This window comes from Carcharodon carcharias, chromosome 18, assembly GCF_017639515.1.
Source record: "Carcharodon carcharias isolate sCarCar2 chromosome 18, sCarCar2.pri, whole genome shotgun sequence".
Classification (NCBI taxonomy): domain Eukaryota; kingdom Metazoa; phylum Chordata; class Chondrichthyes; order Lamniformes; family Lamnidae; genus Carcharodon; species Carcharodon carcharias.
Genome location: NC_054484.1, coordinates 83,182,822 through 83,197,776, shown reverse-complemented (window position 1 = coordinate 83,197,776; position 14,955 = coordinate 83,182,822). Strand labels below are relative to the sequence as shown.

General features: G+C 40.8%; 2 protein-coding genes across 3 annotated transcripts in view; both read right to left on the bottom strand.

The window, feature by feature from the left end:
* tmco3 (transmembrane and coiled-coil domains 3) overlaps positions 1-14,955 on the bottom strand; it is a 70,289-nt gene that overhangs the window by 32,909 nt on the left and 22,425 nt on the right. For both annotated transcript variants that reach the window (XM_041211562.1, XM_041211564.1), the window contains 3 exons: positions 6,893-7,079; positions 4,126-4,243; positions 268-463 (listed from right to left, as the gene is read on the bottom strand). In XM_041211562.1, the coding sequence (XP_041067496.1) occupies positions 268-463; positions 4,126-4,243; positions 6,893-7,079 (501 nt within the window). The remainder of the gene's footprint in view (positions 1-267; positions 464-4,125; positions 4,244-6,892; positions 7,080-14,955) is intronic.
* Positions 4,891-5,857, bottom strand: ndufb3 (NADH:ubiquinone oxidoreductase subunit B3). The gene is given in 3 exon segments (XM_041211192.1): positions 4,891-5,003; positions 5,006-5,105; positions 5,846-5,857. Coding segments are annotated over 3 exon segments (225 nt in total).

The window sequence follows — 14,955 nt, the reverse complement described above, 5'->3', positions numbered from 1 at the left end:
TGTGCAAGAACTAATTTGTTTGGGGATGGTGGGAACAGTTTGCACTGGGGAGAGGTGGGGTTTCTCACTCATGTACACACTCCAGATGAAAACATGACTACATGAAAGCTGTAGGATATAATGCTTTAGGTGAATGTTCCAGACATATGGCTCTAAATGAAAGATTTAGATTTCATGACTTTAGATGGAAGTTTTGCACTGGTTTCTATTTTTTCCAAGGTGAGTGCTACAATGCCATAACTTGATTCAAAATAAATATATTATTACCATTAACATAAGAAAGATAAATGCTGAAATTCCTAGGACAAGTTTCTCTCTATTTCCTTTACCCTCTGTGTGTAGTTTTCTGTAAAATGGTCCAATGAGGTAAGTCTTTACCACTAGAGACATCAGAAGAATTGCAGCCAACGAAAACAGAATTTGACCAATAAGAGCGAAAATCCGCAGTATTTCTAAAATTATACTGTAGAAAAAGAAGAAAGGCAAAATTGTGAAAACATATCCCAAAATTAATTGAAACATGATACTGATATGTGAAACAAATGATTTTTAGTTTGGGGTCTTATTTTTTAGATAATGATCTTTTGCAGCTTAAAATACTTTAATCTTTGTCACTTGTTCAACTTCCATATGTTGCACTGTATATTCCATGGGAGCAAGTCAACTGGGAGACAAATTTACAACAAATGTAGTTACTGGTCACATAGTCATAGCCATTACTATTATAAAGCTTCATCCTGAGCCTTGCTCCAAGTTCCTTGCTGCTGTTACTGACAGCAAAGTTTCTGCCGCTTCGCATCACAGAAAGTGCATAGTTCACTATTGTGCTTTAATTCATTCTGGTTCATAGTCCAAGTGGTTTATTGGCTACCAAGCCTTCAATTTCAGCTTAAACCAAATCAGTCCTGTCCAAGCCAAATCCATCTTAAACAATGAGCCATCCATGATCTAGAGCCATATGTTCTGGAATTCCTGTCCTTATAAAGTCACACATCATCTGTTTTACTGTAAGTAGTGTCATAGGATATTAATCCCTGATGTGCATATATCTGTATTCCACTTACAGGGATGTGTCTGGACTATGTTGTTGCTGAAACTTTTATTTATTGTGAGAGTGCAGTATTTGAGCTGGCAGAATATAAAGCAGCCAAAATGTAGAGAAATATTCAACTTCCAGCATCTGCAGATGACAGACCCCACAAAAGCTCTGACTAGTATTTTACTCATTGACTTCAAACTGTCATCGTTGTCTGATTTCTGTCAATGAACTAGGATGTGACAACTATTTAACAAAACACTCCCGTACTGGAGAACACCTTGGGCTGTCATCAACTCAGACTGACCATGTAGTTTATTCTCTGTATGAGAACATCAAATACTTCTGATCGCATAATCGTAACCTGTGTGAAAACTATCCTTGAAATCTACAAGTGCCAATACTACCAGCAGGAAGCTCTCCATGCAAGAAAATGTGTAAGTCAAAAACTCACTGTCCTCTGGTGTACATCAAAGCAGTTCCCTAATCTTTCTGGTATGTTGTGCAATGTGCCTTGCCCTAAATTGAGGCAAATTATGAAATGTATTCTTGAATGGATAAGGAACAACATTCTCCCTGAGGAAAGGAGTGGGGTGGAGGCCCTTTCTGACCGATGGCAATGTGGCATTCTCAGAACATCCCAAGAAAGCTATCTGAATTCTAGCTAGAGTAATCCTTCACACTAACTATCAAGAGCAGTAAAAGCCCAAGAAATCCTGAAAGTTAGTAGAGAAAGGTTTCCTCCCCACTTAAGAGCGTGGTGTCTAAGCTATTAAGAGTTGTTTGACTCGTTGCCATGGAATATGCCAGAGTGGCAATTCCAAAGAGTGGTGCGTCTATTATTTAAGACTACTGACTGACATCAGCTGGGCTCAATGCTAGTGAATTGTTTTGGGCAACAAACAGAGAGAGGAGGAAAAACAATTAGTACGGGATGAAAGCAAACAGAGGGACTGAAGCAGGGAGAAACGAAAAGGCAGGTATGAACACCCGAGGCTAGAAAAGAGAGAGAGAGACAACATAAGTGACAGTGAAAAGACAAAAACCGGCATGTCTGAGGTAACGCAAGTCAAGATACAGACAGAGAAACTGCAAGGTTCAGGTTGGGCATGTTCCATATCTAGCATCTGCAGGAAGCGGCACATATCAGTAACACTTCTCTGATGTAGCAAAGATAATGAAAAAAAGCAGCTTCTTAGCTGATGACTACAAAGACTATGGATGGTGAACATAGGCACCGGATAGTCTCAGCATTCTGGCCTGAAGACTGTGGAAAACACTGGTTGTAACTTAGTTGAAGAAAAGGAACTGGTGCCAAAATCCAGAATGTGACTTTGTACACAACGTGGGCTGAGAGCTTAAGTTTTGAGTGCGTGAAAACCATTAAAGAAATTGTATCACACGGCTGTTCCTTGTTTGAAAAGAACAATGAGCAGTGAGAATGAACTCTACCTATTTGTTAAATAATAAAATCACTTGGATTGTTAAACAGGGCAATGACAAAGGAAATACATAATTATAGGCCAACATGTTCTTTCTGTAGCCCAAAAAATGATGTTACAGTTAGTAAGCAAAAGGTTTCCAGGTTCACGTAGCAGGATATGGAATTGCAGATCACTGAGAATGTTTTAGAGGCTGCAAGCACACTTATGAGATTCTAACGTACAAACTCTTAAAACAGTCTTCCAAAATTCACCACCAGGTCAATGGGTTCTTCAAAAATAGCAGAGACGGATTTTACTGAACCTCACCAAGCATTCATACGCATGTCTGTTATATACATCTGGTATATAGAAATGTCCAGCAACGGACAACATGATTACATGCAAGGGAATATTCGTTAAATGTATTTGTTTCATTTATACGGGATGGCCTAATAGGTGAGCTCGGGCAAAATACAAGTGACATTAAGCCCCTGTGATCATATTGCATATCCAACCTAGCCATTAGAAAAGGTTTTGCAACAGTGGTAAGCACCACTTTAAACATATAATGATCATATCTGTATTGATTTCCTGGCACATTTTTATTTTTTGTTGGACCCTCTTAAGGTTTGTTCTCCCTCTATTTATTATATGTTCCTTTCATCTCTTTAGCCTAACTTCGCTCGTTTCTGGTACATAATTCTACCATTATCAGTAGTTCATCCTTTGAATAACCATCTTGAAGTATCTGATTCCCCTTATTTTTGGTATACAGTTCTGTGGCCTTTGAGGTTGCCAACCCTCCAGCATTGGCCTGGAGTCTCCAGGAATTGAAGGTCTATCTCAAGACATGGCTGTGTGCAATCTCAGAGAAAAATCATCAGGACATTTAACAGAAAATTGTTTTTGTTTTGTCATTTTCTTTGAACATTTCTTATTACCAGACATAAAAATATTGAAAATAGGGAGAAAATGGTTTTTTGGCTGACAGTCAATCATCATCCAATTGGGTAATGAATCTTTTTGGTTTTCAATTGGTGTAGAAAGGCAGTGTGTCACAAGGATGGATGTGTTGGCCCACTAATGGGTGAATAGTGGGGGCAAGTCATGTGATGAAATCTCCAGGAATACACTTAATCACAGTTGGCAACCTTAGTGTCTTTCACCATGTCTTCCTTATTTTCCTTTAATCTTGACACTGACCCTTGGGTGTCGATATGGTCCATATCTCTCAAACGTCACCTTTACATCTAACGGAGCCCAGAGGAATGGAAGATGAATTCAAACAGATCTGTGGTACCAATACCTGAAATGATCTTTATCAGTGGATGAACAACCAACGGCCCAACAAAATATTTTCTTCAAACTTACATCAGACATCTCCTTGTATAAGTCATGGCAATCTTCTGCCCTCTGCCTAAAGCAGGTACTGGTTTAAAAATGGATCTAACTCAATCTGAGTGCTGGTAGATACTATCTGACCACCGACTTCACCGTTGAAGGAGATTCTTATTTCTAAGCAATATGTTACTTCGCACCATCACATTCAGAGTCCAACTGGAAGGAAAATGCTCACAATTATAAAGTGGTTATGCTGTTGGAGGAGAAAACAGAAATAGAATCATGACAAGCAACATTCAATTATACAGGTACCTAAGAATTTACCTGTTAGAAGTGCTACTGCCTGCCTGGGTTAGAGTGGGCATCACAGCAATGAATAAGCTCAGCTGAACATCCTGCATCACCAGCATTCCAAGCAGCACGCTGCTATAATCTGCATCCCCTATTCAACAACAGAAAAATCAAATGATAGCCATGTGTAGTTCATTGGCAATAGTTAGATGAAATGAATGGGTCCGCTGGAGTCATGTTACAAGTCGATGTACATTGGTTGTAAATTTTAGCTCAACTGGAAAAACAACATCCAATACAGCGCAAAACAATGTCAAAATTGAGAAAGGAAAGAGCCATTGAAAAGTTATGGTACAGAAAGTGGCCATTCAGCCCATTGTGTCTGCACCAGCCAAAAAGAGAGAAAAGAAACTCATTTTAATCCCACTTTCCAGCACCTGGCACCAGACCCAGGTACCTTTTAAATGAGTTGAGCGTTTCAGCCTCAACCATCAATGTAGGCAGTGAATTCTAGATTCTGAGTGAAAAAGTTTTCCTTCATGTCCCCTCTAATCCTTTTACCAATCACCTTAAATCTATGCCCCTAGTAATTGACCCCTCAGCTAGGGGAAACAAGTCTTTCCTGTCTACCCTATCTAGGCCCTCATAATTTTTCTTTTTTTACTGATTCAATAGGTTATTTTATTCTATACAGATGTTTGCTTCTCATCTGATCCACTTTGGATGGGCTGAAACTAGTGTAAAAGTGGGGAAATGCTGAAAGTTCCACAGAATTTCAATGCTCTCAGTTTTCATTCTCTAGCGATGTCCTCCATTCTTCCTGCAAGAAAATAGTGCATATTCAACACCCAAAGCCACAACAAATGCTGCAAATCCCCACTTGAAGCCTTGAAAGAAGACTTCACTGAGGCAATTGGTTTAGCAAAGCCTCCGCTGAACCGCCAGGCCTTATTGCAGGCCCAGGGGTCCCTCAGGCCCCACAGACACTCCTCCACAGCCTCTAGCGGGGTCCCCTCCAATCCCCAGGTCCAGGAATCCGGCAGCGCCGGCCCAGGTCACCTCTCAGTCTCCCCTTTTCAAAGGAAAACAATGCCAGCCTATCTAATCTCCCCCCATAGATGCAATTTTCCAGCCCTGGCAACATTCTTGTAAATCTCCCCTGCACTCTCTCCAGGGAAATTATGTCCTTCCTGTGACATTAGGACAACAAAAATAAGGAAATTTCCTTGATTTTCAATGGCAGTATTTTTTTTCAATGATTCACATAAGTTCCCAAATTGTTATCTCTGTATATAATTTTGAGGTGTACAGGCTGTGAAACTGGTTAATATTCAACTCTCACTTTTTTTCAAAAAAATCAGTTATGGATCCTGAACTCATATTTTCAAATTGAACTCCAGAAATTCTCATCTAATGTTCAGAAAATAGAAAGTCATACAACTACACAGACAAGCCAAGAAAATCTTTGACTCATTGGTCACTTAGAATGTAAGTATTTTTATATGTTGTTTAAAATACCAGTTATGCAGAAACCAATGTGAGCAGGGAGTATGGTTTCGGGTAACCAGCCAGGATTAATAAATTCACAAAACCTTGCCACATCTTGATTGGGTACTGGAGTTATCCTCCGAGTTTAGCTCTATGCAGCATTTTTAACTCAATTGGGTTTTAAAATTGGCTCGTTTTCTTTCTGAAATTAAATTTTTCACATATTGAATACAAAATAATAGTCTACAACTACAAACAGCCTCACCTGCAGGGTCATGTGCATTAGAATTTTACACTTATGTCTGCAGACAATACATTGGAACATCCTTATGGCAATTAACTGGCTGCCCAGAATCAGAGTTGTTAACTGTCATACTTGATAACATTAGCACTTCTGTGACTCCTAGCTTCAGGTGCAAAAAAAGTCAAAGGGTTGCTTCTTTGGATTCCTTCTGAAAGCCTGAAAAGTATCCCCATTCAGGTCACTGATTCAAACAACAGTCTGGCCAAATTACATTGTCAAAGCTCAATCTGCGTATTTAGAGAAGGCCCATCTGGGGTCCAGCAGGTGGTTCTTAACTCCCAATTGGAAGAGATTAAAACTGAAGACTGTGGAAAAGGAGCAGGTCATTGGTAGGCAAGTCTTCAGAGTGATTTCATTGCCTTCTTGGTTCCAACCATGTAGAGAGGATTCAAATCGCCCCATGTCAAAGATATAAATCAGTTTGAGCTAGATTTTTATCTTCCCAATAATTGCAGTTCCACCTGCCACTCTGGTGTTGCTGTAATCTTCTGGTTTAGGGGCATTATTCATGCACAGCGCAATCCAGGTAGATTCCTGCCACTAACAGGTTGTATGCCAATGCCACAGGGAAATATCAGGCACTACTGCAGTATCCAAAGAGATGCCAAGGGTCCTTAAACACGCAGAAAAGTCCCCAGAGATCAAAGCCCACAGAAGTTTAAGTCTGTTGGGCCAAAATGGAGGGAGAAATGGGCTGCTGGCTCTTCTCCTTCCATTTGTGACAATCAGAGCCATCAATGCCACAAAGCCCAGCTTGCTAACCCCTTCCATCACCCAAGGAAGAGTGCTATTGGGCAGGAGGGATGCTGGGCTCCATCTCCTGCCAACATCACATGTGGCAATTGTAATAGGCACAACCATTGGCCACTCCCCATCGTCAGACTCCGCTCTTCCTCCAGCTCCCACCCAGCTTCTCCCGCTCCCCAACCTTAAGGGAATTCAATGTAGTATTTACAAATACACAATAATCCTACATTCATATGATCAACTGCTTCCTTTAAGATATACCTTCTTTTTCTCCTCTAGCACCGAGAGCAAGGAATCTGGATACTAAAGGAGTACTTGATAGAGACAAACATGTAGAAATAAAGATACATTGTGTTGGCCTGATATTTAACAGATGTCCCCAAAGTAATCCAAATACAACCATCAGGAATGTCATATAACTGGTTCCTTGCAAAGAAATCTTCCAGACCTAAGGGCAAAGAAATGTAAAACAGTGTACTTTAATATTTGAAAATATTAAGCATTAATGTTACAATATTCTTTTTCTTACTATGATTAAAGACCAGAATATATTAAATAATGTGATTCTAAACTCTAACTGTACAAGGCACCGATCTTCCCTAACCAGAAGATGACCTTTTAAGCATTGATGAGGCACTGATCACAGCACAAGCACAACCAACGCCAATTGAGGTAAAGGTTCAGTAAGTTGGGACAAGTGCTAAGATGATGTCCAGCTTAGGGTTCAACAGCCTGAAGCTTGTAGTAGGAAGGAATTACTGAAAGAAATGAAGAGTTCCACAGGTTTGGTACTCCTCCTCTGTAGGCTTGCTACTGAATTGAAGACTCATGCAGAGAGTAAAACGGCAAGCAAACTGAGGTTCCTGCTGGGTAGATGGAACAAAGAGGAAGGTTCAGAGAATCAATGGCTGCAGTAATATCAATAAAATAGAAACTAGGAAGAAGAGAAACCAGACTAGATGACAGAATGTTCACCTATCCCACCAGATTTCCTTGAATCCAGTCACCGGGATCGGACGAGATGCATCCAAGGGTATTGCAGGAAGTGAGAGTGGAAATTGCAGGGGCACTGGCCATAACCTTTCAGTCTTCCCTGGCCTCGGGGGAGGTGCCAGAGGACTGGAGAATTGCAAACATTACACCCTTTTCAAAAAAGGTTGTAAGGATAAGCCCAGCGATTACAGACCAGTCAGTTTAACTTCAGTGGTGGTAAGATTCTGGTGTTACGAAAGTATAATAATTGTCATAATATTTTTTTCGTGATTTATTATAAAGTAAGTTTATGGGGCGGGGGGGTTGTGTTTTTCTGTGTATGTGGATTAATTACATTTTGTAGCCAAGCAGACTGCAAGTTGAAGTAATCAAAAGAAGTAAAGTGTAGAAGTGTCTTTAATATGCTAAAATAGGTAAACATGTTTGGGGTTTGGGCATGTAAGGTATGAAGGGAATTTGTATTTTTAGATAGATGAAGGGAGGTTAATGAGAATATTGGCAACATGAAAAGATTTATATTATGAGAAAGGTAAAGTTCCAAAGACATATGGAAACAATGGAACTTACATACTAAAAAGAGAGAAACATATATAAAGGAGGATGAGGCTGTGTGTCAAGAGAAGGCATTGTAAGATCTAACAGGTAGCCATAATGTGCATAAGCCTGCTGTCTACAGAAACTGAAGCTGGAGGAGAAGATCATTTGGAACTCCACTGTCCAGAGTTTTATGTTAATTTGCTGGATCTGTTTAAGATCTAAAAATCTATTTCTGGACCGTTGCCATCAAGGGGGTGTAACTGGGAGTCAGGTTATTAGGAATTTTAGGAGTTATTATAGTAATAATTTGTAGTCCTCTGTATGTGCTTGAAACCTTCTCTTTTATTAATAAATATTTTAATTAAGTTTTTTTTAATCTCAAAGTCTTGGCGGTCTTATTACTTCTGAATTCAGTGCATGCATCTCAAAATAAATACAAATTGCAAAACCATTGTGATAGTGCAATCAAGTTGCCCTCGTGGATTTGCTCCACCTGGCACACATCATCTGCAGCATTATAACACTGGAAACAATTATTCGGGATAGAATTAGTAGTCACATGGAAAAATATGGATTGATAAGGAAGAGCCAGCACAGATTTCTATAGGGGAAATCGTGTTTAACTAACTTACTGGGGTTTTTTTGAAGAGGTAACAGAAAAGGTTGATGAGGGTAATGCTGTTGATGTGGCGTACATGGACTTTCAAAAGACATTTGTTACAGTGCCACACAACAGACCTGTGACAAAAGTTATTGTTCATGGAATAAAAGGGACAGTGTTTTAAAATTAGGGGGTCGCCCTTTTAGAACAGAGATGAGGAGAATTTTTTCTCTCAGAGGGCTGTGCGACTTTGGAACTCTCTGCCTCAGAAGGTGGTGGAGGAGGGGGTCATTGAATATTTTTAAGGCAGAGGTAGATAGATTCTTGATAGGCAAGGGAATCAAAGGTTATCGGGGTTAGATAGAAATGTGGGAATCGAAACACAAGAAGTTCAGCCATGATCTTATTGAATAGCGGAGCAAGCCTCGAGGGGCCGAAATGGTCTACTCCTGTTCCGATTTCTTATGTTCTTAGGACAGTAGCAACGTGGATACAAAATTGGTTGAAAATAGGGAGCAGAGAGTAATGGTCAATGGATACTTTTCAGGCTGGAGGGAGGTTTGTAGTGGAATTCCCTGGGGGTCATTATTGTGACTCTTGCTTTTCCTGATGTATATTAATGATTTACATCTCAGAGTGCAAGGGACAACTTTAAAGTTTGCGGATGATACAAAGCTTGGGAGTGTTGTAAACTGCGAGGAGGACAGTGTCGAGCTTCAAATGGACATTGACAAGTTGGTGTAGTGGGCAGATGAAGTTCAATGCAGAGAAGTGTGAGGTGATGCATTTTGGTAGGAAAAACATAGACAGACAATATAAAATAAGAAGTGAATTTTTGAAGTGGGTGTAAATGTGCATAGATCATTGAAGGTGGCAGGATAGGTGGAAAGAACAGTTAATAAAGCACATAGCATCTTGGGCTTTGTTAATACAGGCACAAGAGTACAAGAGAAAGGAGGTTATGCTGAATTCATATAAGACTCTGGTTAGACCTCAGCTGGAATATTGTGTACAGTTCTGGATGCCACATTATAGGAAGGATGTGAACACATTGAAGAGACTACAAAAGAGGTTTACAAGAATGGTTCTAGTGATGAGAAACTTCAGTTACAAAGATAAAGTGGAGAGGTTGGGACTGTTCTCCTTGGAGAGAAGAAGGTTAAGAGGCAATGTTCAAAATCATGAGGGGGCTGGACAGAGTAGATAAGGAGAAGCTATTCCCGCTTGTAAAAGGATCAAGAACAAGAGGGCACAGATTTAAAGTGGTTTGCAAAAGCAGCAAATGTGACGAGAAAAAATGTTTTCACACAATGAGTGGTTCAGGTCTGGAATGCACTGCCTGGAAGTGTGGTGGAGACAAGTTCAATTGAGGCATTCAAGAGGGCATTAGATGATTATTTGAACAGGAACAGTGTGCAGGGGTATGAGGAAAAGGCAGGGCAATGGCACTGTTTCATAATGCTCATTTGGAGAGCCAGAGAGACATGATGGGTCGAAAGGCCTCCTTCTGTGCCGTTAAAATCTGAGATTCAGTCAAGCTTGCAAAAAGAAGTGTTAGAAGAGCCTCCTAGGCAGGAGCAATATTTTAGTCTTGGACACACATCAGCTTTATAGAGTTAAAAACTGAGAAAACATTCTAATCTAATATAATAGCCTACTTCTAGGAGGCTCTTTCTATGTGTCAGTAAATATTCTACCTAATATAGAGGCAGCATGGTTTTGTGAAGGGGAGGTCGTGTCTCACTAACTTGATCGAGTTTTTCAAGGAAGTGACAAAGATGATCAACAATGGAAGGGCAGTGGATGTTATCTACATGGATTTCAGTAAGGCCTTTGACAGACTGGTACAGAAGGTAAAGTCGCACGGGATCAAAGGTGAGCTGGAAAGATGGATACAGAATTGGCTTGGTCATAGAAGACAGAGGGTAGCAGCGGAAGGGTGCTTTTCTGAATGGAGAGCTGTGACTAGTGGTGTTCCGCTGGGATCTTTGCTGTTTGTAGTATATGTAAATGATTTGGAGGAAAATGTAACTGGGCTAATTAGTAATTTTGCAGACGACACTAAGGTTGGAAGAGTTGCAGATAGTGAAGAGGATTGTCAAAGGATACAACGGTATATAGATCAGTTGGAAACTTGGGCAGAGATATGGCAGTTGGAGTTTAATCCGGACAAACGTGAGGTAATGCTTTTTGGAAGGTCTAATACAGGTAGGAATTATACAGTAAATGGCAGAACCCTTAAGTACATCGATGAGCAGAGTGATCTTGGTGTACAGGTCCACAGGTCACTGATAGTGGCAATGCAGATGGATAAGGTAGTCAGGAAGGCATATGGCATGCTTGCAGGGGTATTGAATATAAAAGCTGGGAAGTCGTGCTGCAGCTGTATAGAACCTTGGTTAGGTCACACTTGGAATATTGTGTGCAATTCTGGTCGCCACATTACCAGAAGGATGTGGAGGCGTTGGAGAGGGTGCGGAGGAGGTTTACCAGGATGCTGCCTGGTCTGGAGGTGATTAGCTATGAGGAGAGGTTGGAGAAACTCGGATTGTTCTCACTAGAGCGACGGGGATTGAGGGGCTACTTGATAGAAGTTTACAAAATTATAAGTGGCATGGACAGAGTAGATTGTCAGAAGCTTTTTCCCAGGGTGGAAGAGTCAATCACTAGAGGACATAGATTTATGATGAAAGGAGAAAACTTTAGAGATGTGCGAGGCAAATTTTTTATGCAGAGGGTAGTGAGTGTCTGGAATTCACTGCCAGAGAAGGTGGTGGAAGCAGGTCAATAGTGGTGTTTAACAGGCAGCTTGACAAATACATGAATAGGATGGGAATAGAGGGATACAGACCCCGGAAGTGCAAAATGTTTTAGTTTGACAGGCAATATGATCGGCGCAGGCTTGGAGGGCCAACGGCCTGTTTTTGTGTTGTACTTTTCTTTGTTCTTCTTCTTTGTTCTTGTTATAACTGGAATTTTGGGTAGTTTTCCAGTCACTGCAACCTTCCAATGTGCCTTCCAACATTTGCTTAAAAATTGCACAGGTGTCTCTGCATTATTTCTTGCCATTTGACTATGTATCTGATCAAGATAGTAGCTGTGCCTGTTCTCTTAGAAGAGGAACTTGAGGAATATAATGCGAAACAATGAAGGCACAGAAGGTGATTAGGAGAGTTCTTTATACATGTGGAACGAATGATGGGCCAAAGATGAACTACGTTGGTATATCAAATGGGCAAATTATGAGGAGGTAGAGATTTAAGGTGAGTTTGAAAGAGCACTGTGATGAAAACAGGGGCTTGCATCTTTATGATTGTATGATTTTAGTAAGTATAGTGAAATTTAAAAAAAATTATCTTGGATAAATGCTCTGTGGCTGAATGACAAATTAACATCAACTGATGGATAGCCAGAAAACTCTCATTGTTTTAACTGAAATCATTATTTGCATTACTCCTAGTTAAATACTTTCATATAAAAAAAAGGGGGGCTGGAAATCATTATACCAGGAAAGTCTGAAAATCACCCAGGTGATATCCATTCCAAGGTACATTAACACAGCTCGCTGGGATGCTTTTTCTAAAGACAGTCGGCAATTTCAAAGAAAATTAAGCTTTGATTCTCTCAGTATTTGGGTCAACAGAAGCAGAGCCAGACATCATCAGTACACATGGCAACTGGCCAAGTTTCCGGATGACGTTGTCAAGGCAAATCATATATTGGTGAAGAGGCAACCATGTGGGTAGGGAAGGAGAATGACTCACTGTGGCGAGTGGCTAAACTCCTTAATTTCCCAAAGTTCCTCTGCCACCTACAAGGCATAGGTCAGGAGTACACGTCACTTGCCTGGATGACTGTAGTGGCAAACAAGATTTAAGAAGCTTGGCATCATTCAAGACAAAGCAATCTGTTTGATCGGGTGGACATTCACCACCTTAAACATTCACTCTCTCCTCTCCCTGTGCGCTGTGGCTGCATTGCCGGCTACCGACAGGATAGGAAGCCAACAACAGCACCAAGCCAACAGTCAACAGCACCTCCCAAACCTATGATTGCCACCACTTAGAAGGAAAAGAATAGCAGGTGCATGGGAACATCTCCTCTGGTTCCCCTCCAAGTCATGTGCCATCCTATATATTACTGCCTCTTCACTGTCACTAGGTTAAAATCCTGGAACACTAACATCAATTCGAGAGTATCTTCACCAAACAGACTGCATTGGCTAGTGAACATCTTAGAGATAGAATGTGTGGGGTATGAGGAGATTAAATGTTGAACTTAATTTTTTGGGAGGTTTTGTCATATCTAACTGGCTAAGTGGTTGAAGGGGCTCTATATTCAGGATGCTGCCTCCTCTGGAGGGATGGGTTCAAATCCGACACCTGCCATTAGTTGCTGCTGCTGGGATTAGTAGCCAATGTATGTTTGCAAGAAAAGATATGAAAAGCTGGACTCTGTTTGGGACAGGGTGCAGTAGAATTTTGGACAGGCTGAAATTTATGAGGATGAAGACTGGGAGAAAAGCAAGGAGAATATTAGAGCAGTTGAGACTGGAGATGACAACTGTACGGATAAGATGGGATGGAAGTACTGCAGCTATACAGTATTGAAGGAGATGGGAACAGTGCATCATGTACTAGATGAAACGTAAAATGACCAAGCGGGGCACTTTAGCACGCCATTCAGTCAAACAAGTCTGAGTTAGTATTTATCCAATGATAGTCCTGATCCCATGTGCCCACTCTGGTCCTAGTGCCCATTTCCTCTCTTTCCTTCAACCACCAATCTAACCTGATTTTTAAGTGTTAATATGGTCTCTACTTCAATCATTAACTTTGATAGTGCATTAACAGGAGGAATTCAAAGTTATTTTCAATCTTTCCAATTATTAACAACTTTGGTCATTAAGAGGGTGGGTTAGTTATGCTGATCAAATGGTAAATGAGTTTGAGCTGATGAGTTGAGACTTTGAGATTACAGAAGTGACTGTTACAACACTTTATGTGACAGGCCAGGGGAGGGAACAAGGAATTCAGATTAGCTAAACAGGAGAAAGATGAGCAGTGAACATAGGAACATGGGAATAAGCAATTGAGGTAAGTGCTGGCATTGAGTTGGCAGCTTGTGCCATGGCTGACGCAAAGTAGGATGCCAAATTTGAGTTAGACAGAGTTGTAAACAGGCAATATCTAAGCAGTAACAGGATGGGTGTTTAGGAGGAGAATAGCACATATTAAGACTGGATAATGGGTGATTCGTGGAGCAGTTATTGAGGGATTAGGATATAAGGAAGCAGAAAAGGACAAGGTAAAATAAGGGGGGAGTGGATAGTGGAGCTAAATGTATGGGTTAGGGTAGACAGCCATGACGTGCAAGCAATAAAATAGGAGCCAGGAAGAGTAGCTACGACAAAGATTTAATAGGGGCTGCCACAAAGCAAAGGTACAAACTCAGGTAGAAGAAAATGGTCAATACTATAGGGAGAAGCTTCACAAAAAGGCAGTCAGCTTGCAGTGAGTTGCAAGTCAGGAAATAGGGCTAGATGAAGATCAAAGGTTCAACAGGAATGTCCTGAGATGTGGGTTCTAGAGAAGTCCAAAGATTGGCTTCCATGTTCAGTAAACACTAGGGACCAGCTCCTCAGATTGGAGAATGCTGCAAGAATTAATGCATTAATTGAAGCAGCAAAAGCCAAGGGATTTAGTTGTGGTTTTTAATGATATAGTGGGATTTGATTTGGTTGGTGGAGTGTACAGGATAGGGAGAAGGGAAAGGCTCTTTCCATGAGGAGCCAACAATGGAGGGTCATCAATTTATCACTCAGCAAGGAACAAGGTTAGAAGAAACTTCTTTATACACAGTAAGGCAGTGAGATTAGTTTTGGATTCCTCTAGCAAAGAACCAGATAGATACAATGAGTAGAATGGTCTCTTTCTATGATTTGAAATGACAGAGAACAAATGACTATGGGGTTGGTGGGAAGTCCAGAGGCTGAGAGGAAAATCAGAAACCCAGAATCTACAAGGAATTTTGGGAGAAATCAGAAGGCAGAGCACAGTAAAGTCGTGTATGGTTGAAGGCCGGGGGTAGTTGGCAGAATGTGAACAAGATTCAGAGAGAAAACCTGAGCATCAGGGATAGGGGCAGGGGCTGTTATACAAGGGTCTCACTCCCTCAGATACTTAAGGTGACA